Here is an 18,213-nt window from a genome sequence, read left to right on the forward strand (position 1 = left end):
CTTTTTGGCTGCCTGCTATGTGACTTTATGATAGCGCCAACTAGTTTTTACTTCTAGAAATGTTCCTGGCGAACATTGAACGTTCACTTTCCTTTTTTCTTCTATGGGGGCAACATGAATTTCAGTTTATTTACAAATAAAACATAAACAAAGTCAGCTGGTGTGTCTTCTTCTTCCGGTTTTTGCAAGTAATGACTAATTTCCTGTTCGTTTACTTTTTTGCTTTTTCATCTCTTTGGGAGAGAATTTTCGCTTACTCTCTTGATTTTGATTGTTGGCTGGTGTTGGCTAATTTTGTTATCGAACGCAACTAATTCCTTTGACCATTAACAGGCTAACCTAATATTCGCGGCTTGCGTTTTGGTACGCACGCCGTCGAATTTGTTTTTTTGCGTCACCCGAAATTGGCTTGCGTGCGTTTGCATTTGATTTCATTGAGCGAAACGTCAAATCAAAATGTCACGCAGAACAAAAATTGGAAATTGAGTTAGCTTCAAACGCACGCCGTTCAATTTCATTTGGTCCCATACAAGTTGTATGTGCATGAGAAATTTTTGACAGTAAATTGGCGGCGTGCGTGAATATTAGGTTAGCCTGTAAGTTCGGATTTTAGATAGGGGGCAACTTTAAAAAAAAATTGCTCAGTAAAGCTTTCCCAAACACTTTTCGTTTGGTACCAATCTTGTAATATTTCATTTAATTTCAATATTTTTAAGTTTTCACTCTTTAGATAGGTGAAAATGGGAATTTCGGAAAAAATTTTATTAAATTAAAATAGTATTTATCCTTCAATAAATAAAAACAGAATGAATAGAAAATAAATTCAAAATGACGTTTTCTTTTCAACCGACAAACCTCATTGCCCGCTTCGCTCAAGCAGCAAAAAGAGGGCAATGAAAAGTCAAAATTTTTTATAGAAAAGAAAACATCTTTGAATATGGGCATATGTATGTATATTCACATATGTTCATGCGTAAGAGTCAACATCAGACTGAAANGAAAATAAATTCAAAATGACGTTTTCTTTTCAACCGACAAACCTCATTGCCCGCTTCGCTCAAGCAGCAAAAAGAGGGCAATGAAAAGTCAAAATTTTTTATAGAAAAGAAAACATCTTTGAATATGGGCATATGTATGTATATTCACATATGTTCATGCGTAAGAGTCAACATCAGACTGAAAAAAAAACAAAATTTACCTCTTTTTGGAAAATTCAACAAATTTTCATCAATATTTCAACTTTTTAATCTGAATTCTTTTTCGGTTTTGCATTTATAGCCCATACAATTTTTGTCAGATGAAGTGCAAGTTTCAAACCAAGGTACATAAATACAGGTAGAAGCCAAAATGACACTGCTCTCATGAGAACCAAACCTTTAAACTTCAACTTAGTTTTCTTTTATTTCCTATATTTCGTTACGCTTTAAATGTCATGTCGTTTTTTTTTGGGAATGTTCGTTAAAAACAAATTTTAATTAATATTTGAATTTTTGTAGTGTTGTGCGGTTTATACTTAGTGTATGTGTTACAAATGCAACACCTGAAGCGTGGTTTTTATGTGGTATTGAATATAAATCAGATACCACTAATTTTTTTAACGTGCCTCAATGTCCTTTGCGTAAGGAGCGTTGCGAAAGCAGCTGTGGGGCAGAGCGGCAGCGAAAAGCCTTGCTGTGCGTTAAACATTTTAAAGCAGCAGATTTTATAAATGCACCGGGAGGTACAGGATAGGCACGTTTGATGCCAAGTGCTGTTACTATGACTCTTATGCCGGAAAGTTCCTCCAACAATACTGCAACTCATAAATCAAAGACAGAAAACAACAAACAAATTAACAAGTTTTAACTATAGAAAATAAATAAATAAAATTAAACTTCAAATTTACTTAAAAACGTCAACCAGTGAAATGTAATTTTTTATTTTTCCTTACACACACTCATTTTTATTTTTACTCTCCCGAAAACTTTGACTTTTGTAGGTTTGACGTCAAATTGGCTTCTACCTGTTTTTATTGTACCATGGTTTCAAACGGCTAAAAAATTCCGTTAATTTTTGAGTTTTCTTTTTGGTGACGGCTTTTTGCACTTTTTTCCATATAAGCATGAACTTCTTATAAAAAACGCGGGAGATCGTTAGCAACAAAATTTCACAAAATCAACGCCAGTTTTTGTAAATTGCACTTGTTATATAAAAAAAAAACGCCAAAGTAGTCTCCAAAACAAGTCTCGAAAATCAACGCGATTAGACTAAAATTGTATGGGCTATAAAAATAAAGATTCAGATTAAAAGTTGAGATTTTGACGAAAATTTGTTGAATTTTTCTAAATTTTGTATAAAGTGTGAAACTGTGATTGATATGGTTTTGGTTTTTAAAGAAAAATAGCAACAAAAAACATTTATTTTGAAAAATATTTCAAATATTTAAAAAAACCAACACGTGGTCATTTTGCTTTAGCCACTGTATATATAGATTTTTTCGTTTAAAAATAAAACTGAATTTAGTTTTGGTTTAAAATCTTTATGAACGCCTTTGCATAGCTTTTCGAATCGCTTAAAATGTGTTTTAAATATATGTATTTGTTGTAATATTTAGATATACGTTATGACGAGAACATAAGTATGAACATAGGTAAATACTATAATTTTTTTTTGAAATTTAGATATATAATTATTTATTTATTTATTTATTTATAACAATTTATATAACAAAAGAATTTTATTATATAAATACATAAACGCAGCACTGGCAACGAGGCCTTCAGCCGAGATATATAATTAAGGGCCAATTTCACAGTGCGTAGTTAACTCCGAATCGACAGTTAACTAGAGATTTTCAGTACAAAAATCTGTAGTTAACTCCCGATTCCGAGTTAACTACGCATTGTGAAATTGGCCCTAAATAACGCGAATGTAGATAAATGAGCATTGCCAATAAATGCATTATTTAATAATCCACAGCCAACCAATGAACTTACCGATAGCGTACTTGTTACCTCAACGTATCACTACGGCAACCGTAGCAACCAATTTGTTAAATTTCATTTGGAACTTTAGAATTTTTTCACAGTCGAAAATTCGTTTTTGGAAATCAAAGAAAAGGAATTTACGTTTATATTAACGGGCCATAACGATAACGCATCTTCTTCCAAAACTAAGCCTACCAAATATATTGTACTATGATAAATTGTGTATCGCGGGGCAATGAACCTTCGATCGAATTGGCGAAAATCGGGAACAAGAAACCTATAGTGCTCTCGTCGCAACGCTACAATAGGCTACTAAAAAATTCCAATCAGGTGGATGAACTGCGAGCTCAGAAAGAAATTGAAGAGGAACAAAAGTATAAGGAATACTTGAAGCAGGGCTCCGACCAGTTGGTAGCTCATTTCAAGGGCAATATACAGCGAACTCAAGATGAGAAGTTGGCCGAGATCAAAGCGAATATGGAGCAGAAAATAACAAAAAGTGAGACCTCATCGACAATAATTTCGATATGATTTTCAAAAATGTGTAGTTATATTTTGAAATCTTTTACGAAAAAAGTATTGATATTTTTTATAAAGCGAGTTTCTAACCCATTTCCTTTGAATTTTGTTCTTACATTTTTAGTGCAGGAGGACTTCCATCAGACAAAAGAAAATGAGGAACGAAAAAGGAGCGAAAAGCTGGCTAAAGCGCAAAACCTAGTCGAGCAACTGAAGCCTGGTCCCAAGCAATTGCACTCAGCAGCTTTACAAAGCGAGGTCCTTCGAGCGCGAAACGTTCAACGGAACATAAATAAGGAGTTCGAAAGAGCTGTTAAAAAGCAAGAATGTATGGATAAGTTAGCTTGCGAGCAACAAGCGTTAGGATTTATGCAAGAAGACCAGGCGCGGCAAATGGAACGCCAACAGAACATGAACACATACAAAAAGGAAATGCTTCACACAATCAAAGAGACTGGCAAGCAGCGCATGGAATATAAAAAGCAGCTCATCAAGGAGCAACAGGACGCGCGGGAGGCAATGGATCAGGAAATCAAGGCGCAAATCGAAAAGGAGAAGGCAATTATGGAGAAAAAACGAGCGGCACTACGCAAAAACGCACTGGAAGCCATGAAAATGGTAGAGCAACGTAGATTAAGTAAGTTTAGAATAAGCTGTATTCATTTATGACTCGTTTTTATCACGTTATTTGTTCTTTAATCCAATTTTAGGGGAACGTATGACCGAAGAGATCGAAGATCGTTTGTGTTGCGTTTACAATCTGGCTAAAAAGGACTGGGATGTCGTAAAAAAAGAGGAAGACCAAAAGAAAACTACGCACGAAGAGAAGAAGCAAGAGATGCAAGCCAGATTCTTGCGTTGCATTCAGACTAAGACAGAAGCAACAGACGAAGAGCGTGTACGTCGTGATATTAGTCGCATGCAACTGAAGTTCACGGCTGAAGAGAAGGAAAAGATACGCAAGGACAAGGCGGCCAAACAAGCACGTATTGAAGCTTATATGCACGAGCTTCAACAGCAAAAGGAGGCGAAAAGGCGCGCCGAGGAAGAGAGGCGTTACGATGTGGCAACACGCTTTAAAAACTGCGAAGTAAATCGGCTTTTTAAAGAAGCGCAGAAGAAAAAGCGTCTAAATGAAATACACGATACACGAGCCACATTAAAGGAACAAATTGAGCTTAAGAAACGTATTGAAAATGAGGACAGACAACAAATGCGCACCTGCGAAGATAACAAAGACGAGCGGGAGGATAAATTCTTTTTCGAATATGCGCGCAATCTGATGGAGGATGCACACAAGAAAGATCGGCCACTCTATCCTTTCGTTAAAGTGGTTCAAGAGTATAAGCGCGATCGTTTCATCGACTGTGAACGCAAAACGCCAAAGCACCTGATGACTCATATTAACATTGGCACTGGCCAAGGAGATGTTAAGGGTGACGGTGTATATTCCTCTATTACTTCTTTGCAAAAACCTAAATCGGTGCATTCGAAGGCAATCAGCCCAACACAGGCGCTAGATGTGAGCAAATCTGTCTCAACCGGCGAAGAAAAGTTTTCGTCAAAGACTGAGAAAAACAACAAGGAAAGTATATTGGAAAACTGTCTTAAGATATCTGAATTGATTGCAGCCGATGCGAAGAAGGCCGCCAACACCAAAGAAAACTTTGACAGTCGGTTCACAGATTGCTTGATGCCATGTACGCATATAGCCGAACTCAAAAAGGAGGACGACTGTGAAAAGTTGCTTAAACCCGGCAAAGTGCGCTATACAATGTTTGAATTGAAGAAAATGAACCATTTCCCTTTGCCCAAGGGGCAATAGACGCATAGAAAGCTGTAATATAATTGGTGTTCTACGATCTGCGCCGGCCTTAATTTTCTGAAACTTCTTTCAGTACAATTCAATTATATTCTGTTGTTCGCATGTATTTTCTATTTCCAATAAATTATTTCTTGTAAATAATACTTTATTAGTAAATCGAGTCTTTATTTGGCAAGAAGCTTGGCTCCTCGAATGTATGACAAATTGCATTTGATATGTATGTATGTGATGGTTTAAATGAGTATTTTTGCTTTGCAAATACGTGAGTACGTTGACTTCATGAATTATGTACGAAAAGTTGGTGTCCTACAATAAGAAAAAATTATGCAGATAAAAGAAAAATGTTGATTATAAATGTGCATTTACTGCCTTTACCTTTTCATACTCAAAGTGAGCATTTTAGTTTTAATTCGTTTGCGGTCGCGACTAATAATTTCCATCCGTTCCTTGACCGTTGTTTGAAATAGTATTAAGTGTAGTGTATGCATTGTTGAAGTCAACTGAAGAAAAAAACAAGAATAGTTTTTAAACAGTAAGGCCTTAGTTTTTAATTTATTCTAAAATAAACAAGTAATTGTTAAGCAAAAAACAAAACAGACTTCAATTCGCATATAAAAATTTAAGATTGTCGTTAATTTCTTCATGATCCAATGATCGGATATAAACCAAATTAGTATGGAACCACCTGTGAGGTAAACCTTTAATTTATTCTAAAATAAGCAATTTTGAATCAAAAAACAAAACAACTTCAATTCGTTAGTTTCTTCATGACTCAATCTAAACCACAAAAGTATGGGACCACCTCTGAGATACCACCTTTCCTTTAAAAAAATAATTATAGAAATCGGTGAACGTGGTCCAAAGTTATGCGGTAACATACTTACATAAAAAACATTTATTCCGACGAATTGATAACCTTCTTTTTTCAATACGGTTAAAAATAATTTCTTTGTCAGAACACAAAGTATAAACTAGGGGTGGGGATATAAATGAAGTTATTTATATGGCTACCTTTCTAAGGGCCAGCTTTTCAGTGCCAGTTTAAACTTAGATTAAGTAAACTGAGTTTAAATTGAACAGCTGGCTGAAATTTGATTGGCTGATCTTAGTTTAAACCAGCCAGATCGGGCGTTTAAACTTAGTTTAAACCACGGCCGTGCACTGAAAAACTGGCCCTAAATGCATCAATGCAAAGCATCAACCTCTTTTATTTTTAAACTATAATTGGTGGAAATGCCCAATTTGTGCACTAAGTTCCAATTTGGCATTTGAACGTGGTTGCCCATATTCTGCATTGATGGATTTAGGAAGTCAGCCTATGTTATACACTCCTCGTCATTTACCGCACCATTTTGATCCTCAGTATATACAGTTTTCCTTTTGTTTGTTTAATATTCTTAAATTTTTTATAAAAATGTAGCATATTCTACGTGTGAATTCGATTATAAAATTGTATACAAATAAAAAAAGCGCTATCCTAATGCCTTCTGTGAATAAATTAATATTTTTTAGAAAAATATCGGATATGCAGTTTTGAAGCCCATTCAGTTTTAGCCAGATACAGAAAATAATCGTTATCATGAAGGATTTTTATTTAAAGATCATTGCATAATCGTATTTTTCGATTTATATAATTACGAGAATTTTTAATCGTTATTTTATAATCTTTATTTTTTCGATCAAAAATAATCGTATTTTTTGATTTTTATTTTTTCAATCATTTTTAATCTTATTTTTATGATTTTTATTTTTTCGATCAAAAATAGTCGTTTTCTTTGATTTTAATTTTTTCGATCATTTTTAATCCTTATTTTATGGTTTATATTTTTTCGATCATACTTTCAGGGTTAATCTTGTCTGATCCTAAAAAACCAAAAAAACTTGTAGTGTTGCGCATTAAAGCAACAAACGTAGACCTAAGATAACCTCAAGAACCACAAAAAAAAACTTCCGTAGGAAAATTAAAACAAAAATTCGTTTATTCATTGCAGGTGATTGCATTATTGATACCAGTGATGGGTAAAATTTTATTTACTAAAAATTAAGTGCTAAGTATTTAGGTATTTATGTTGTAGTAAATATATACCAAGGTATCTAATATTTACTTAAGTATTTTGGATGTTACTAAATACCGAATAGGCTAGTAAATATTTACTTATTTTCACAGCGCTAAATACTTACACCCAAATTCATAAAAAATAAAGAAGACTTTAACTGCTTTATAAATCGATAATTTGTATGAAAATTTCACTTTATAGAGTTCTATAAACCTATATTATTTTTTATGAATAAGACCATTAGTCTAAAGGTATTTAGTTAGTTTCACCTAATGCAACACCGCGTACAAAAGTACATTGAGACTTTGGCTTCACTAACTAGCGTGTACAAAAATATTTCGGTATTTTCGGGGCGAATTCGGCATTTTTGAGACAATTTCAGGATTTTCGATATTTTAAGGACTATTTCGGGATTTTCGAGACTACTTCGGGGTTTCTAGATATTTTTAGCATTCTAGGGACTATTTAGGTTTCTTCGAGACCCAATATATCGATAAAGGTGTATATCTATAAAAATATCGATCATTAATATCGATTAATATATCAATAACAATATTGATAAATATATCAATAAAAATATCGATAAATTTTTCGATAAAAATATCGATTATTATATCGACAAATATATCGATAACAATATCGATTATTATATCCATAACAAAATTAATAATCATATCGATAAATATAACGATTGTAAAATCATTAAATTTATCGATATAAAGACCGACAAAAATAACGAAAATTTCGAAATAGTCCCGAAAATTATGAAATAGTCCCGGGAATCCCGAAGTAGTCTCGAAAATCTCGAAATAGTCCAGATTCAATTTTTCCTAAATCATAAACATATAATTAGTTTGTAAGTATTTAGCCACGTAATAAATACCTTAGTACTTTAATGAAAGTATTTTGCATCTCCAAAGTACCCGAGTACTTTCGACTAGAGTATTTAGCGCATTTACTTTAGCATCTAATTGCTCCTAAACTGCAAAGTATTTTTTACTTTAGTATTTACCAGAGAGCTGCATGGATACACTCAAAATACATTTTAAGTCACTCGCTTTCGTTTCACATCTGCACATACTCGCACTCATTCATTTTCAAACATAACGTGCGATAGCATTTTTCCTGTAAAAACGTCAACCAGTGATTGCTTGGCACTTTTCATGATTTTACCAGAAGAAAAAGTTCGGGTAAAATCTTGCAACTTCATTCTCTACACAACTCTCCAAAAGTCGCTCTCATTTACAGGATTTTGGAGTACGGGAACATTTTTCCTGCAACTTCCTGCAAGTTCGTATAAAATCCTGTAAGTCCATGGAGTACTGGATCAGCTATTGTCAATTGAGTGAGTAATTCACACTATCAAGTGCTCGATTCAAATAACAAGTGCTTGATTGGAAAAACCAATATTTGTTAATTTTATTGGTTTTCTAACTGCATATTATAATGCAAAAATATCAACTGATTAAGGGCATCATCTTTTGACAAAAGGTGGTATCTTTCTGACGATGCGCTAGTTCAAGGAGTGGCTATTACTCTACGACTGAGTTTATGCAGCAGCGGCATTTCGCATTTGTGTACCTCCAACCAATTAATTACATCGAAGTCCGTATGAAAATATACCTCAATATTTTCATATCGCCGCAGCTCTGTAATAGCTTTATCAGTTCTGCTCACAAAGGTAGGTTGTTTAAGAAGACCTGAAAACAGCTCAAAGTTGTCTGAAGGTAACAAAGGTGTTTCCGCAATTTGTGGTTCCGTTGTACTGTCAGAATTCTCAGTTAACGTTCTCATAATTTGTAAACATTTCTCTTTCGTGTACCGTTGCTCAGATTCGGTAAAGTTCTTGAGCTCTTTTGCTGGCGGGTATAAAAAAAGCGCAATTTTGTGCAAATCTGTTAAGTTTTCAACAGCAACTGTTTTTAAATAATAAAGCAACTTATTTTTCAAGTCTCTTATAATGCCGATGTCTTCAGAGGTAACAGTGCATTTCTTTTGTAGACTAGTTATATAAATGTACGTCAGGAGGATAATTAAATAATTTAGTAAAACTAATATATTTAAAAAAATACTTCATCAATATCCATTTTTTTCAAAATTGTCGTATTCTCTACTAATTGTTTGAAGTCAATGAGTGTCATTCGATTGCTCGACTTGCTTTTCATAACAGCGTTTTTCACTCGCCTGACTTGATTTGGAAAGAGCATGATAAAAACATTACAAGGTAAATTCATTCTCTCATTTCGTCGGCCATGATTTTTTTCTGACGTTTGCCAACATTTTAAAATCATAAAAATTGAAAATAAAAAAATTAAATTGTTCACAATTGTTGTTGTTTGAGATTGAAAATGAGAATGTGTGTGTGAGTTTGAGTTTTGATTTTAAAATTATATTGTTGGCAAACGTCAGACTGCCTCTCAATGGTTTTACCTTGTTATGTTTTTATCATGGGAAAGAGTATATCAATGCCATATTTGAAATCAAATGAGTACACTGCACTAAACATTGATTTCGAAACTAACTATGAATCTCACTGTTTGTACGGTGTTTCTCACTACCCGTATACAGTTCACAGCAATGAGTTCATACTATTTAGATGGAAGTGAGTAAACTGATGCTGTTGCCTGGTATTTACCAACTCCTGAATACCAAATTTTTGTTTATTTGAGTAATTAGCAACGCCTAAATAACTAAGTTTTGTTTATTAGAATATTTAGACATCTCCAACTATTAAGTATTTGAGTATTTAGTAGAGTCCGACCGATTAATTAATCAGCATCGGCATCGGCATTGGCTAGTATTATTAGATTATTAGCCGATTCTTTTTACTTTTTATGCAATTTTAACATATGTTCATCAAAATTTTAAACTGTTTAATCAGATTCTTTAGATTTTTTTTGAGAACGCAGTTTTTAACCGACTTCCAAAAAAGGAGAAGGTTATCAGTTTGAAGTAGCTAGGTAATAATAATAATAATATCCCAACGGTTTTTACCCTCCATTCCCGCCCATCCGCATGACGTACGGAACCAGTATTTTAAATNTGTCTTTATTTTAATGATTCATTTATTGAGAGAGGACAGTATCGATTTCTTAATGCTGAAAAGCGGATCTGATATATCAAACGTGCTGGAATGAGAGTTAAAATCCTGGCATAAGCAACGGAGTGGGTCGTGCAATTCAAAATTAGTTTTACAAGCTTTCAGAAATAGGGGGCAAACGTGTCTTGATACCCGGGAGGGAACATTAAGGCTAACTTCGCCAAGAAGAAGCGGACTTGAAATTGTTAGTAATTTAACTATAAAATTGTACCAAGCATTTGCCTGCGGCTGGAAAAGCAAGAACAGAACCGGGCCTAGGTGGCTACCTTGAGGGACTCCTGAAGTAACATCAATGACGTCAGAGATAGTATTTTTAAACATTACCCTTTGTGATCTATCATAGAGGTATGAAGAGATCCAACGTAGAAAATTAGGTGGAAGACCAAGAAGATCAAGTTTGTAGATGAGCAACGAGTGGCACACTTTGTCAAATGCTTTACTAAAGTCAGTATATATAACATCAACAGTTTTCCTTTCACTAAATGCTTTTGAGATATAGGATGTTAATTCAAGTAAATTTGTAGAAGTTGCAAAATCCATGTTGACTATATGAAATGCTAGAAGAGATAGAATGCGTCAACTGATTTGTTATAATTGCTTCAAATAATTTAGGAATTGCAGAAAGCTTAGCTATTCCCCGGTAGTTCTCCACTGAAGATCTGCTACCGCTTTTATGTAACGGGGTTATGAACGATTCCTTCCATATAGTTGGAAAAACGCCCTCTTTAAGAGATAAATTAAATATCGCTGTTAACGGCTCATAGAGATAATCAGAACAATTTATAAGAATACAAGTAGGGATCTGGTCAGGACCATAACTGAAGGACTGCTTTAAGGATTTCAGATAAACTACTACATCATCGGGAGATATTACTGGGATATTTATTGAGTTCATTGGACATAGTTTAAAAGGATAGTCAATGTTAGCATGTGAGTTAATGGAATAATTGGATTTAAAAAACTGAGCGAACATGTTAGAAATTGTTTGATTATCACTAGAGACGGTATTTTGATACTTCATGGCGGAAGGAAACCCACGTACATTTCGCTTGGAGTTTACGAAGTCATAAAATGATTTGGGGTTATATATTATACGCCGTTTGATTTTACACAAGTAAGCTTTATAACACTTTTTGTTTAATTCAAAAAACTTATGACGCAACAGTGAGTATTTTACATAGTATGAGTGTAAACCGGTTTTTTTTGTGTAATCTAAAATAACGCGACTTTCTGTTTTTCAAATTTCTCAGTTCTTTAGTGAACCATAACTGTGTTTGCTCTTCAGGAACATACATGCGTTTAGGCACATGCTTTTCAAATAATTTATGTAAAGTAAAGTTAAAAAGTGCAACGCTTTGTTCAACATTTTCTTTAAATGCAGGCCACGACAATTTAGACCGAAGACTAACTTCTTCAGATGGTATTGAAGAGTCTACAGCGAAGAGTACGCCACCGCCGATTCCGTCCTCCCTATCTTGTCTATAGATATGATAATTATTTGGAAGAATCTCTGAATTGAAAATGTGAGGTTTCAGCCAAGTTTCAGTAAAAGAAAGAATATTACAATTACATTCAAGGCCTTTAAAGTATAAGTTCGTTAATTTAGTATTTAAGCCTCTTACATTTTGGTAATAAATACTTAAAGCAGATTTAATAATTAGTTTTTTGATTAGCTTAGTTATTTACTTTTTTGGGCCTATATTCGAATTCACGAACGAAAGCTCCGGGGGGCCAAAAAGAACTACTAAGCAGCGCATTAAAATTATCTAAATTTTAAATGAAGCAATATTTCTTTCGTAATTAAAATTAAATTTTCTGATGCTTAAGTCGAAAGTTCTAATTTTTGATGAGATATAAAGCTTTATATCGTCTTCAGTAGTGTCTCTCGAAAATCTAGAAACAAAGATTGACTTCTTTGGCGGAACCAAAACTAGTTTTCTTGTATCAGACTGGAGTACCGGCGGAGGGGGTTGAGTTACTGCGTTAGTAGTTGAGGATAGGGAAGGCGGTGGAGGCTTTGAAGATGATGCCACCACTTCAATGGGGGAAGGGGAAGATACTTCAGGCTCTTTATTATCCGAAGCAGATTTCGTTACACGGTCTTTTGAGGCTGAGGATTCTGATGCTGGAGGACACGGAGAGGATAAATTAATCAAGTCCGTCGGAAGATTATTCTGACGTGCACCGGCAGTAATTTCCTTAGATGGACTATGAAGACGCTTACGTTTAGACACACGGATATCCTTAACAGATTGCAAGGTATTTAAGCATTTGAATGATTTAAACATATTTTCATAATGCTTAAATTTTTCTGTCAGTACCGACAATTCTCTTCCTACTTCTGTAAAACCATTTCTGGTTTGCCTAAGTAGCTTGAAATGATCAACTTCGGTTGACCTGCACTTTACGCAAGACCAGCGAAGGCCCTTGCCATCACTAATAGCATCCAGAATTCTTCCTGTCAAACCAGCACATTTCAGATGGTAAATACCATCACACAGCCAGCACGATAAGTAGCGTTCAGAATCGCTTTTAATTTGGCAAGTATCAAGATCGCACTTCATATTGAAAGTTTTATGTAATACACTCGTTAATAAAAGACAAACAAAATAAATTATAACAATTAAGGAGCTGATGTAAGTAGCTTTAAATAAATGTAGCGAACAGTTCGAATATCACTGCAATTATGGCACTTAATAAACGCAATGCAAACAGCTGTGACAAGAATTACTAGAAAAAGTAAACAAAAAGAGTAGAACAAATGTGCAAAAACAAAATGAATTCAGTTAACTACAAAGGATACAACAATGATAGCAACAAATGACTCGGCAAAATTAGAATGTATGCTAGTGAAGTTTAATTAAATTTACTTTAATATAAAACCAATAGCTTTCACTTAGCTTCAATTTTTCACACTATGATGCTCATAAGCACTTTTTATCACTACTTTAACACAGAATTAGCACAATGAACTTAGTAAGTAGAAAGCCAAAATTAGAGCACAATAAAGTACAACCTCACAGCTTGACGTTTGCAAATAAGTGTAAGTGTTGATTTTTTAAATTTTTTGTTTACGCATTTTCTTCTAAACGAAGTACTCGTATGTTCGAAAATTTGTTTGTATGGAGAAAATCCGCAACACCTTCCACAAAAAACTTTCCAAAAATCAATAGTAAGTCATAGTTACTTAAAATTTGCACCTCATTAAAATAAGATTGAATGGGCTACAAAACTGCATGCTCAGAATGTTTAAAGAAAAAGTTTGAAATTTTTACTACCATGATTTTTGTTAGACAACGAGCTACACTTTCATAAAAAAATAAGAAATATTAAATAAACGAAAGGGAAAGAGCCAAAGAATGCTAAAATGTCGTTACTGTAAGTATTGTTACCATTATCCTTAAATTAATCGATGAATTCCTAAATCCTTCGGATTCTTTTCACTGGATTGTTAAATTGTGGACGTTACAAAAATACTTTTTTCATAATAAAAAATCTACGGTTACTTTTTCTTAACAAATTGTGTTCAATACAACACCTTTATACTCAGCAGAAGCTGCATATTTTTACAACTATGAGTACAACCATGATACAAAAAAGAAGGTGGTTTCATTTAATGACATTCGTTGTTGTTGTTAACCATTTGACTTTTAATAAAATTATGACATTTCATTAAATTCATGCTACCTGATCACGAGCGGTAATATTTTTTTTTAAGCAGAAGATTTCATCAGTCCACTCAAAGATGTCGAATATGATGAACCTGAAAATTAATGCATAATCTCAAAAAGGGGGTTGACGAAACTAGGTTTCAGAACGGATGAGGAAAGTGATTAAAATTATACTTATGCTAATTGCTTATCGGAGGGCGGTCTGCGCAAGCCGAATTCGATTTTAAATAAAAAAAAAACTTTTTTTAATTAAGAATAAGAAAATGAAAAAATTAAAAAATAACAACATAATGCTCTCATGATTTGTATTATAAAATAAAAAGAACCATTTCAATGAAGTCTCCTTTAACATTACATATTTTATATATTTTTAATAGAAAAGGTGCGAACCACGTGAGTAAAAAAATGGTGACAGGTAATAAGATCAACGGAAATAAGGTCAATTGACTTTATTTCCCACCCTGGTGCGAAATAAAGTCAATTGACATTATTACCATTTTAAAAACGAAATAAAATCAATTGACATTATTTCTCTTTCAAACATTAAATCTGCGACCGGCGCGCACACCACGTCACGCTACGCCGCGGCCCCCGCCCCCCCCTTCCCCGTCTCCCGACGTGCGGTAACGCAGGTAGATTTATTTTTTGTATACGTTGAAATAAAATTTTTATATATTTTAAACATCGAGGGCTTATATTCAATAATACCTCCTATCTGCACACTTTACACAAAGATGAGATTCTGATATAAAAATCCACCTAAGCTTTAACTGTCATCAGTGATATTAATGCTACCTTATATAACGACAGGTAATAAGTCCCAGATGGTTTCTAAAATCACAAATTAGTTTTTGTGCAAATTGCAGATAGAGGGTATTAATGAATTCAAGCCCTCGATATTTCACATTTTTATATTTGTAAGTTATTGGAAGCAGGGATGCCAACTCCAAACTTGAGGAGAAGGTAGGTGGGGGGGGTGAGCTCCCTGATAAGCAAAAATTTTTCAGGTAGAAGTGTCATCGTTTTTAAAATATTTAAATTTTTTTGAATTAAAAAAAAAAATCGTGCCTTTTCATGTATTTTCTTTAATTGCATCTACAAACAAGGCTATACTTAGTCAATTTTTTATGTAAAATACTTCCAGATAGTTGCTTCTCCATAATCAAATGCAATGTAGTAAAAATATATTAAGGAACCATTATAAAATTAGGACTATATTGGGATTTTTAACTTTTTGATATTTTCTTCCCCAACTTTGACTATCTCTGGTGAAAAAAATGTACTGAGCTATAACTTTACATTACATAAAAAAATTGCTCATTTAATAAATATTTCAGAAAGGTGCCACTCTTACTATTTCGAATAGAAAAAAAAAGTTATAGCCGCTTTTGTGGGTAAAGGACTTAGACACGCTAGAATGTATTTAATAGACTTAAATTTAAGTTGGTCTTGTTACCGACCAATAACATGCTAAATAGTACAAAGGTACATTATTAAATGCTCCTGACATTATTTTATGTTACTTACCGGAATTCGGACTAGAGTCTATAACAAGGGCTATATCTATCAATATTTTTTGTGAAGGATGGGTTCACGTGAAATAAAATATACATGAGTCGTTTGAAGAAAAATTTATTCATTTATTGACAAAATATGCTCAAATTGGCGACCTTCTACTCTAATACAAGCTCGGCACTTTTTAAGAAAAGACGCTTTTAGAGATCTTAAACTCAATTGGGCTATCTCAGCAGCAGCTCCATTTATTTTTTCCCGCAAATGCTCTTCGTTTTGAATTGTTATTGAATAAACTTTGTCCTTAAGACAGCCCCAGTAGAAAAAATCTAATGGATTCAGGTCTGGCGATCGAGCGGGCCACGTGATTGGCCCGTATCGTCCAATCCATCGGTGAGGATAAGTTTCGTCTAAATGAGCTCTTACTTCACGCCCGTAGTGAGCAGGGCACCCGTCATTTTGCAGATATAGTCTTCGCAGCAGGTTAAAGGGTACATCTTCTAAAAGAGTTGGAAGCCGTTCCTGAAGGAACTCTAAATAACTGTGAGAGTTGAGCGTTGGCGGCAGTTCCACAGGTCCCAATATCTGACAATTAAAAATACCGCACCATAAATTTATTTTGTACCGGTACTGCGCACGATCTTCTCTCATTTCGTGAGGATTGTCTATCTGCCAACTGTGAAGGTTATGTAAATTAAAATAACCATCAAGTTTGCATGATGATTCATCGCTCCAAATTATTTTATTAAAAAAGTTGGGGTCTGAATCATGCATTCGCAACATTTCACTGCAAAATCTGACCCTCGACAGGTAATCTCTCTCTTGTAGAGCCTGAACATGGTAGGGATGGTATTTTAAAGCTTTGTGAACTGTAGTTTTTGGTATTCCAGTCCGTCTTTCCATCATTCTCCCTGAAGTCGATGGACCTAGTTCCACTTCCTCTAACACGACTTTAACATCTACCGTTGCAGGACGTCCTGTCTCACCGCCACGTCTTCCAGGTATGCGACCTTAAAAAAGTTAAAAATGATAGTTAAAAGAAGAATGGCTTCAAACAAGAAAGGTGTAAAAATCACTTACCTTCATATATTTCTCTAGGTCCAATCTGGCCCGGATGCCGACGATTGGGGTATCGCTCTGCATAAAGTCTTTGAGCAGCTCTGGCATTACAGCAAGCTTCACCGTAAATTAGGTGAATATCCGCATATTCATGCGACGTATACTGCGTGTTCTCTGTCATATTATTGATAACACAATCGAAGGGTCCAATTCCACAAAATCCACTTTCATTATTTCCGGTAAGTAACACAAAATAATGTCAGGAGCAAGTAATAATGTACCTTTGTACTATTTAGCATGTCATTGGTCGGTAACAAGACCAACTTAAATTTAAATCTATTAAATACATTCTAGCGTGTCTCAGTCCTTTACCCACAAAAGCGGCTATAACTTTTTTTTTTCTATTCGTCTTTTTCTATTTGGTCTTTTTTTGACATAACTCGAGAACTACTAGTCCGATTTTGCTCAAACAAACTTAAAAAAATTTTTAATTACAATTTCTTTAATCTGTTCATATCACGTTTTTCTATATAATCAACAGTTTTGCCGGTAAAAATAAATGTATGAAGAAAAAAAATATTTTTTGCCTAAAATATTAAATTTTTTTAAAACTGTTGATTATATGTATAGAAAAAGGTTATATGAACAGATTAAAGAAATTGTAATTTTTAATTTTTTTTAAATTTGTTTGAGCAAAATCGGACTAGTGGTTCTCGAGTTATTTCAAAAAAAGACCACCAAAGGTGACAATTTCCCCTATATGATAGTTATATATATATCTCGATTCCTAGACGTGACCCAGCGAAACGCCGGGACACGTATAACTTGTTTTTGACCGATATAACATTTCCCGTTGGTTTCATCCCATCCCGATTTTGACTGTCGCATAGTGTTATTACAATATGGGTATCAAGTTAAAGAGGTTTAAGAAAGATAACTGTTGGAAGTATTTTTGACAAGGGTTGCCACCTATTTGAAAATTTTAACTCAGTCAAATTGATACAATAAGTGAAATATTGCCATGTGGGTGTCAAACTAAAGAGTTTTAAGAAGGCTTATTGCCGAAAATATGTTTGAGGAGTGTTGCCATCTGTTTGAAAATTTAACTAAATTACATTGATGAAATAAATAAAATATTACAATATGGGTATTAAATTAAAGAGGTTTAAGAAAGATAACTGTTGGAAGTATTTTTGACGAGGGTTGCCACCTATTTGGAAATTTTAACTCAGTAAAATTGATAAAGTAAATGAAATGTTGACATGTGGGTGTCAAACTAAAGAGTTTTAAAAAGGCTTACAGTCTACCATGAACACTTTCAGAGATATGCAATATGAAAAGTTCGGTTTATATTGGAGTGGCCACGCGCCGTTCTCCAGCCATGCAAATTTTTCTCCATGAGTATGGAATTGATCTTATATATGTATATATCCCCATCTGCGTTGCCGAATTGACGATGTCGTCGTCATTTTGACGTTTTTTTAGCTCAATGACGTTTTGACGA

General features: G+C 34.1%; 2 protein-coding genes across 2 annotated transcripts in view; one reads left to right on the plus strand and one right to left on the minus strand.

Moving 5' to 3' along the window:
• The first annotated feature begins 2,909 nt into the window (after positions 1–2,909).
• Positions 2,910–5,408, plus strand: LOC108358487 (trichohyalin). The gene is made up of 3 exons (XM_017609855.1): positions 2,910–3,465; positions 3,610–4,122; positions 4,196–5,408. The coding sequence occupies exons 1-3, from the start codon at positions 3,177–3,179 to the stop codon at positions 5,308–5,310; spliced, it is 1,917 nt and encodes a 638-aa protein (XP_017465344.1). The 5' UTR covers positions 2,910–3,176; the 3' UTR covers positions 5,311–5,408.
• A 178-nt stretch (positions 5,409–5,586) lies between these two features.
• Positions 5,587–18,213, minus strand: part of LOC108358479 (Centriolar coiled coil protein 110kDa) — a 31,824-nt gene continuing 19,197 nt past the window's right edge. Inside the window, exons 8-9 of the mRNA XM_017609837.1 lie at positions 5,686–5,810; positions 5,587–5,616 (exon numbers count right to left, since the gene is read on the minus strand). Of these exons, the coding sequence (XP_017465326.1) occupies positions 5,595–5,616; positions 5,686–5,810 (147 nt within the window). The 3' untranslated portion in view covers positions 5,587–5,594. The remainder of the gene's footprint in view (positions 5,617–5,685; positions 5,811–18,213) is intronic.

This window comes from Rhagoletis zephyria, unplaced genomic scaffold (assembly GCF_001687245.7).
Source record: "Rhagoletis zephyria isolate East Lansing unplaced genomic scaffold, Rhagoletis_zephyria_1.1 Rzeph_scaffold_00259, whole genome shotgun sequence".
Taxonomy (NCBI): domain Eukaryota; kingdom Metazoa; phylum Arthropoda; class Insecta; order Diptera; family Tephritidae; genus Rhagoletis; species Rhagoletis zephyria.

What these genes read in the sequence shown, in the direction of transcription:
- LOC108358487 (XM_017609855.1), top strand. Translation starts at nt 3,177, where the DNA reads ATGATAAATTGTGTATCGCGGGGCAATGAACCTTCGATCGAATTGGCG. An exon ending in GGAGCAGAAAATAACAAAAA is followed by an intron (nt 3,466 to 3,609) that starts GTGAGACCTCAT and finishes TTACATTTTTAG; the next exon opens with TGCAGGAGGACTTCCATCAG. An exon ending in GGTAGAGCAACGTAGATTAA is followed by an intron (nt 4,123 to 4,195) that starts GTAAGTTTAGAA and finishes ATCCAATTTTAG; the next exon opens with GGGAACGTATGACCGAAGAG.